This window comes from Camelina sativa, chromosome 4 (genome assembly GCF_000633955.1).
Source record: "Camelina sativa cultivar DH55 chromosome 4, Cs, whole genome shotgun sequence".
NCBI lineage: Eukaryota > Viridiplantae > Streptophyta > Magnoliopsida > Brassicales > Brassicaceae > Camelina > Camelina sativa.
The window spans coordinates 22,871,782-22,880,729 of NC_025688.1; the positions used below are offsets into that span (position 1 = coordinate 22,871,782).

An 8,948-nucleotide genomic window follows, 5' to 3' on the forward strand; every position below is an offset into this window, starting at 1 on the left:
CTAAACGGGTATTCTTCGAGTACGTTCGGTTCGACCATGAACTCTTTCATCTCCTTCCCTACCACCACCCTTATGACCGGATCTTCCATATTCTCGGTCAGATTCCGGTATGCAAACCGCCTCGAGTCAGCTGAGGAGAGACGACGGAGTTTCATCACCGGAGAAATCAAACAACCCATTTGAGAGAAGAAGTAAATAGATAATTCAATAAGAAAAATATATTAAGAGTTTATAAACATCCAAAAACACAAATGAATGGTTTTGGATTAAACGCGGTTTGATTTATGTAAAGCCCGTGTGTAAAGCTTACGGACGACAGATTTTTCACGCCAAGATTTGCTACGTGGCAAGCTGTGGTTGGTTGATATTGTTGCGATGTTATATGTCAAGAGTTCGATGGCCGACCCACCGGCTAAACTGTCTTTCTCCGTCCACTTGTTTTTAGACAGAGAACGATTTCACTTGTACATATATGAAAAATTTCCAGCTATATATATATATCAAAAAAAAATCATTTTCTAACTAACGTTTAGACATATACGCAAACTTTGCATTTATTATATCATTACCAAAAAAAGAAAGAAAACAACTTTCATTTACATCCGAAATATTCGTGTTACCGAATATCTTTATTTGTTATGGCTTATGAATACTTTCTGTTTATAAGTATAGATTACGAATATTTTTCTTTTTGAATGTAATGTTAAATTCAATTCAAAATAAAATACTGTATCGTTTTTACATTCGACATTTGTCCGAAAGATCAAATAGTATGGACTGTGAATATCGATTCGTATTTTACATTCGACTTTTGTCCGAAAAGTCAAAAAGTATGGATTGTGATATTGATTTATAACAAATCGATATTCTTTATAGCTACTAACCCATTTTAAAAATCTAACCCATTTTAAAAATCTAACATATATTTTTCAAAAGCATTTTCTCCATAGTTTCTCACCATTCTCAAATAGTAAACTCATATACGTAATGGTTTTTCGCTTTGTGTCGATTTCTCCATCATTTTACAAACTCACACAAATTTTAATTATTATTATTTCATCATGGATTATAGTAGCACTCTATGTAGCTCTTTTATTTCCGATCCTCACCAAAGTTTAAAACTTAATAGCATCGACGTTCTGCATCATTTAGTAGCAAAACATAGTTTTTCCCTCGTGCTTCGTATTCCGCCTCCAATAAGCTCACACACAGAGATTGTTTTTATTTTATTTTTTGATCAACACACACAGATTATTTAAGTAAGTTTATTTCTGCGAGATTACATTATGACATCTATCCATAAACATAAAAAGAAAATAACAGGAAAAAGAAAAGAAAGAAAAGAAATCAAAATTTATAAAAACTACCCAATAAAATTTCAAGACGGCTAATCTTATTATATATTAGAAAAAACATTCTTATTATATCGGTAAACTAGACCGTTAACTTAATTATGATATAGCCCATATAAAGCTAGCTAGGTTTAGATCTGTCCTGGCGGGTAAGCAGCACCCGTAGATCGGGTAGGGTAGGTGGAGTGACCAGGAAGATGGTGGCCATGAACCTGAGCGTCAGCCGCATGCTCAGCCTTGGATTCGTGGAGGTCAGCCTTGGCCTGTGCCTCCTTAGACTTCTCTCGCTCCTCGGCCAACTTCTTCTCTTTTTTGGTCCTCGCCATCGTCTTCTCCGCATGACCTTGAGCCTTCGCGCCTCCGATGTTGAGCTTCTCCTTGGCCGTACTGGCCATGTCGCTGATCTTTTCCTTCGCCGACTGCATCTTCTTTCTTGTTTCTCCTTTCTCTTCTTCTTCTTATGATCAAACTATAAACGTATTTGCCTTTTGCTTTGCTTTATGCTCTCCGATCTAATTTAACGACTATTGGGTTATCACCACGTGTAATACTCACACACGTGTCATAAATTATGCATATGTACGTCAGTATACGTGGGCTACGTACGAACGTAGGCACATGCAAATAGTCAATATATAGTTTCTTGATTTTGCATTATCCTTTTCTCTCTTTAATTTTTTTCCTGGTAAAATTATTTTACGGGAAGTGTTGTATTATTTAAGTTCGATATTTCCTACAATGAAACAAACAAGCTGAAAAAATTAAAACATTTGATAAAAAAAACGTTGATGTTATTTGGCTAAAAACATACTTATTTGGATTTGTGATGTATTGTTAGTAGTTCCATAACTCATTACATTGCAAAGTGAGAGACTCGTTAATTCGCTAAATTGCCCATGATGTTGTACTACGTTTTATTCTGTTTCTTTTAAAAAAATTTGGCGTGTATACAAAAAATGTATTTTTTTAAGATACTTCATATATATATATATTATGATGAAAGTTATGACGCTTAGAACGAATAAAATATTCAAAAATGAGATAATATAATTAACATATATATATATATATATAGAAAAATGATTTATACCATCTAAGTGCAAGATCAAATTTTTATGATTTTTTTTTTTTAATTTTATTATTAGATACACAAAAAAAAAATATATATTTTGTTCATGATTAGAACTAGGCCTGGACGTTATACCCGTACCCAATTACCCGAACCGTATATAATCCAAAAAACTTGGATACGGATATGCACCGAACCAAAGACAATAATCAAACGGTTATTGATTTATCAATCCGTCGGACATCGGGCCGGATCAGATAATAACCGAAACCCGAAGAACATCTGAACTCATCTGATTCCCGTTTTCTTTTTTGTCTCGATCCTCCGAGATACATCGATCTCCACTTCCCTTATCTCTCGCGATCTATACACCGGTATGGTTGTATCCATGATATTCTTCTCTTATCTCTCGCGATTCTCTACATATAAAGGCAAAACCCTTTCCATGGAATCCCTAATACAATTCTCGTCGCTCCAGTCTTCTCCATCAAAGGCATCAAGAAATCGATAACGGTTAGTCTATGATTCATATTCTTTCTTAGTTATTCTATTATTCTTCTTTTTCTTTGAGAGGAATTCAAGTTGTAGTGAAATCTGTATTTTAGTTGCTTGATTTTGGGTTTTAATTTGCTTGATTCTTAACTCCTAAATTAGATTAGCTAATGGTTTGCTTGATCCCGATTCTGAGTATTATAGTTCTCTGCTCTTGTTAGATGAGTATTATAGTTCTCTTCTCCACTTAGAAACAAAGTTATGATCCATATAAGTTTGTTTTTCAAGTTTAGATAGAAACAAATTTTTGGGTAGTGTGAATGATAAGTATGATCCGTATAAATCTTATACTCAATCCCGATTCTTAGTAGTGAGTATTATTGTTTTCTTCTCCAGTTAGAAACAAAGTTCATATGCTTCGTATAAGTTGGTTTTCAAGTTTAGATAGAAACAAAATTTTGAGTAGAGTGAATGATAAGTATGATCCGTATAAGTCTTCTACTCAATCTCGATTCTTAGTAGTGAGTATTATTGTTCTCTTCTCTAGTTAGAAACAAAATTCATATGCTTTGTATAAGTTGGTTTATTAACTTGCATTCTTTTTCTTTTTAGATGGATTCCTCACCAGTTCCAGACAACATTGCCAAGGAGAAAGATGACCCAAATTTGATACCTGAGAGCGTAAACAAAAGGAAAGATGGTCCAGCAGATGGTGGAGGCTCAATACAACCGGACCAACCAAGAGAAAGTCGAGTACAAGATCTACTGTCTGGGGACATTTCACAAGATTTGATGACAATTTTAAGCGATGTAAGTGCAATTACTGCCACAAGTCTTACGGTTGTGATTCAAAGTCAGGGACTTCTCACCTAAAGGCTCATATGGAGAGTTGCAAGCATTTTCAAGCATGGAGGCAGAAACAATCACAGACTGTGATTAACAATCAGGGACAGCTTCAGAGTGGAAAAGTTACTGAAGAAGTGTTCAAGGAGGCTTCGAATGAGATGATTGTGTTGTCAGAGCTGCCACTTGCTTTCATTGAAAGCATCAGTTGGAAACATTTCTGCAACAAAGTCAACCTCTACAAACCACATTCTAGAAGAAACTACAAAAGACATTGTTAGAATGTATGTGGAGATGAAAGCATCTCTGAAAACTTGGATTGTTGCTAGTAATCCAAGAGTCTCCTTGACAACTGACATATGAGTTGCTAAAGCAACAGGTGCTAGTTACATGGTAATAACTGCACACTTCATTGATGTTTCTTGGCGATTGAGGAAGCTAATTATTGGGTTCAAGTATATTACAGATCACAAAGGAGCAACAATATCACGGGTTCTTCTTGACTGTTTGGCTGAGTGGGGCATAGAGAAGATTTTAACTGTGACAATTGACAATGCAACTGCAAATACTTCTGCTTTGAAAAAATTTCAGGAGGCATTCAGCTTAAGGAACAATGAAGCATTTGTTTTAAATGGAGAATGCATATGAGGTGTTGTGCGCACATACTCAATTTGATTGTTAGGGACGGGTTGCATGAATTGAGTGAGAATGTGACAGCCATACGCAATGCAGTTCAGTATGTGAGGTCTTCTACTAGTAGATGTGATTCGTTTGAACAAAAAGTTGTTTCAGGGAAGATGACTAGAGGGAGTTTACCGTTGGACATCAAAACAAGGTGGAATTCTACCTACTTAATGTTGTCAAGAGCTATTGATTTTAGAGTGGCATTTGATAGAATGGAGGCAGAAGACAAGATGTACAATGACTACTTTAATGAGGTTGAGATTGAGAAAACAAAAATTGGACCGCCTACAAGAGCTGATTGGAATGTCGTAGAAAGGTTAGTTAGATTTCTAATCATTTTCTACAATTCTACTTTGGTTGTGTCTGCTTCAACTTCAGTTGCTTCTTATAAGTGTTATGGAGAGATAGTGACTATAGAGAGGAATTTGATGTCACTAAGCAATAGTATTGATAGTGAATTGAAATCAAAAGCCGATGTTATGTTGCTGAAGTTTGATAAGTGCTGGGATGGATTCAGAAACATCAATGTTTTTCTGATTGTTGCAAGTGTGTTTGATCCACGCAAGAAAATACAATTTGCTAAGATGTGCTTTGACAAGCTTTATGGGAAAGATACAACCGATTCTAAGGAGATGAGTGAATCAATCACAACCTTTTTGACATCCTTGTTTAAAGAGTATAGCAATCGGCTCCAGAAAGTACCAAGTGGTCAATCATCACAGTCTTCTACTCAGACATCGACTTCTCTTAGCCAAGGTGAGTCCACTGATTTAATGTCTGATAGTATGGGGTATGAGAGGATGGACTTCGTGTATAAGGAGTTGGTTGATGAGATTGGGGTTGATGATGGTAGGGATGAGTTGGATGTATATTTAAAGGAAAAGGTTGAAAATCCTAGAACTATTGTTGGATCAGAGTGGGATGTACTGTCTTGGTGGAGGCTCAATAGTGGTAGGTATCCTGTTTTGTCAGAAATAGCTAGGGATGTTCTTGCAATGCAAGTGTCATCAGTTGCATCTGAAAGTGCATTTATTACTAGTGGGAGGGTCATAGAGCCACACAGAAGTTGTTTAACTCATTACATGGTGGAAGTTTTGATATGCACACAACAGTGGATGAAGAATGAGAATCACTTAGGTGAGAAAGGAGTTGTTACGAATACACAATTGCTTGCCGACATTGAACTGCTTGATAAACTTGAAAAATGTATGGCCAAACCGACTTTATTCATTCTTAGTAGTTTTAATGGATAACAATTATCACTTACTATTTATGTTTCTTTTCAGAGTTTGAATGTCAAGACTTAAACTAGAAGACTTGATGTAGGCTAAACCCATCCTTGAGGTCCTCGACAATGCATTACTTGAACTACTTTCAATTCTCTTTTATCTTTTTACTCATCTTTGTTCTTTTGGATGATGATTTACTTTGGTTTTAAACTCTTAGGATGTTCTTGTCTTGGTTTTTTACTTTTTTGGATGTTATTGGCATGGTTTTCACATTTTTTGGTTGTTATTGACATGTTTTAAACATTTGAGGATGATATTGACTTGTTTTATTTTCTAAGTCTCGGATTGTTCACATTTCCAAAGAATAATCGGGTATGAAATATCCGAAACCTGTATCCGATTTATGAATATCCGACCCGAAGTCTGATCCGACATTTAATAAATTATCCATATGGATATTAGAATCCATATCCATTTTACCCGATATCCGAATTGTCCGATCCGAACCCGCTCCGACATCCGAACGTCAATGCCTAATAATACGTATGGATATTAGAATCCATATCCATTTTATCCGATATCTAAATCATCCGACCCGAAACCCGCTCCGATATCCGAACGCCCACGGCTAATCAGAACTCAAAACATTGGGTGTACAATAAAATAATTCACTAGACAGAAAACAGAAACCCCCGAATTTATTTTATGGAGAAGTCTGGATGGGAGAGATTTGGTGAGGGGCAATACCTTGGGAGACCATGAGTTTCTTACCTTCAATAACAAAGGAGAGATACGCTTTACAGTTAACATCTTTAAGAAAGATGGCAAGGAGATGATCCAACCTCCACAGCCAATAACCTTCTTGGCTTCTTCTATTCTAGTAAGATTTGCTATTCTGATTAGTATAAAACAGTGAACTTGACAATGGCATTAGTTGATTTACACGTTTCATGATGGAAACAGGTCGCTTTAAAACAGAACAAGAAAGATGTAGTAGTCTTGCCCCGACAACAACAGCTGAATATAATGGAGGAGGAAACTACAAAAGGAAGCTCAACTTTGGGATTCGGAAGGCTAAGGAATCCCAAAATTCCAAGAGGACCGAGAACGTCGCCAGCGACCGAAGAGATTCAGCCGGTGCTTCTTCGTCTTCTGCTGCAGAGTTCACCATCAGCATCAAGCGATCATACCTCATATTCATGGTATGATAAGACAAACCAAGACACTAAAACACTCTATTGGAAAACTGATTTGTGAATCTCAAGACACTAAACACTCTATTTTCAGAGGATATTGCAAAACTGATTTGTGAATCTCAAGACACTAAACACTCTATTTTCAGAGGATATTGCAAAACTGATTTGTGAATCTCAAGACACTAAACACTCTATTTTCAGAGGATATTGCAAAACTGATTTGTGAATCTCAAGACACTAAACACTCTATTTTCAGAGGATGCCGAGTTCTGTTCAAGAGAATCTTATGCCGGAGGAGAGAAAGGTTTTCAAGAAACATCACCCAAATATGAAGAAGTCATGGGATGTGGTTTACTTGGTATCAGAGACGGAAGCAAGCTTCTCTGGTGGATGGAAACGTTTGGCACTTGAGTATCCTCTAGCAGTTCGAGACATTTGCAGATTTACATTCCTCAAACCAGAAGAGCTGATTCTCTCTGTCTCAAAACCATAAGAGGAGACTCACTAGTGATGATGGATGTGAACGTGTCTTGGAGAAAAAGCAACTGAGCAAAAGACTGTTTATAAGCGTTGCCTTGAGTTTTATGTTAGGCTTTTTAAGTTGGTATCTGAACTTAAACCGAATGTATTATCAGATGGATCTCTGACTCTCTGTAGCTTGATATGTTTCGGACCAATTTTAGTATGTTCTGTTTGTTGTTTCCGTTGGAATTCGACTGAGGCAGATGCTATATTATAAAAATCAAGTTTCTGGAAAACATGAACCAATAGGAACTTAACGAGTTTCTCAAACAAATTTATGTCTCACTTCTTCTAAAGCCAAAAAAGACCAACCAACAAACTAAAGATTAACAGTGAAGCACTATTTGAATAGCTCAACTCTTTAAAAGACCTAACATCAAAAGGCTGATTTTGATGTTATGTTGCTGGAAAGAGAAGATTACACATTTGAACAAACCAAGTGAAGTAGGGAAGGTTACAAATACCAAATGCTCACTTAACTCACTCTAGTAATGTATAAACACTGGTGGGTTTGAATATGAAACCTATGGCTTTTGTTCGGTTACATGCATAATTTACAAAGAAAAAGCTTTTTGAGAGTTAATCTTTGCTGGTATCAGTATCAGAGTTCCCATATACTGCAGCAAAGTAGTAACTCACAGTCTTAGGCGTTATGCCAGGGAATCTGTGGGTGCTTTCCGGTTGCAAATCAATCTTAACGAATGGCCATTGCATTGCCTGTGCGGCTGCACACTCTTCCCATCCATCCCCGATCGCACAGAATCTGAATTTTGGGTGGTTGAAACGCTCCTTGATCCATTTGAAACATTGGAGTTTCCCCACATCTATGGAACTGTACACTGAAGAAAGGCAAAAAGAGTTTAATGATGTAATTTTTTTCTACATAGAAATACAAATGCATGAAGAAGCTTGCAGAGTAGCAACAACTATATGGATCTAAAGTTAAGTATCCCATTGAAGGAGATGTCTCCGAGCTTACCATTTTCATGTCTTAGGAATGTATCTAGCCGGAAAAGAAGGCACTTTACGAGGCTTGGTATGAGGGCCCCGGAAGTCACTAGAATATGTATATCCTGAGAGCTTTGATCGATTGCACTTGTTCCATCAACAGACTCTTCTTTCACACATGAGCACTGCTCCAAGAAAGCCCTTGCTGCAATTGAGACAAGACCATACTCAGCAGTAGACGAGAATAGAGAAAACAACCACAAGAAGCAGACAGTTCAACATTTACCTGAGGAAAACCACCCGTCTGTGTATTCATCCGTTACGTTATACAACTCATCCAATGCACTCATCGTCTCACTCTCAATCAAAGGACGCAAACCCTGCAATAATAAAGAGAGGGGTATTTGTATTTGAGCCGTATAACATTAATCACAAGTAACATATGGAACATATCAGTACCTTTTCGTATTTGTGCGCAACAGCTCGATGCCTGTACGCAAGTCTCCTCTTGTTCAAGTCATCAGTAGGAGTAGTAAAGTCATCTTGTTTAAAGTCATACCCAGAAAGATCCTTTCCGTCATCGTACTGTCTCAAAGAATCAAGAAATGGCTCA

General features: G+C 36.8%; 2 protein-coding genes across 2 annotated transcripts in view; both read right to left on the reverse strand.

The window, feature by feature from the left end:
* Window positions 1,252–1,839, reverse strand: LOC104781930. Its single transcript, XM_010506730.2, has one exon. It carries the CDS (start codon window positions 1,775–1,777, stop codon window positions 1,484–1,486), a length of 294 nt encoding a protein of 97 aa, XP_010505032.1. The 5' UTR covers window positions 1,778–1,839; the 3' UTR covers window positions 1,252–1,483.
* The window catches only part of LOC104781932 (eyes absent homolog 4-like), a 9,560-nt gene continuing 8,340 nt past the window's right edge, over window positions 7,729–8,948 (reverse strand). The window contains exons 4-7 of the mRNA XM_010506731.2: window positions 8,795–8,948; window positions 8,622–8,715; window positions 8,367–8,540; window positions 7,729–8,226 (exon numbers count right to left, since the gene is read on the reverse strand). Of these exons, the coding sequence (XP_010505033.1) occupies window positions 7,967–8,226; window positions 8,367–8,540; window positions 8,622–8,715; window positions 8,795–8,948 (682 nt within the window). The 3' untranslated portion in view covers window positions 7,729–7,966. The remainder of the gene's footprint in view (window positions 8,227–8,366; window positions 8,541–8,621; window positions 8,716–8,794) is intronic.

Coding starts and splice junctions, on each gene's coding strand:
- LOC104781930 (XM_010506730.2), bottom strand. CDS start 1,777: ATGCAGTCGGCGAAGGAAAAGATCAGCGACATGGCCAGTACGGCCAAG.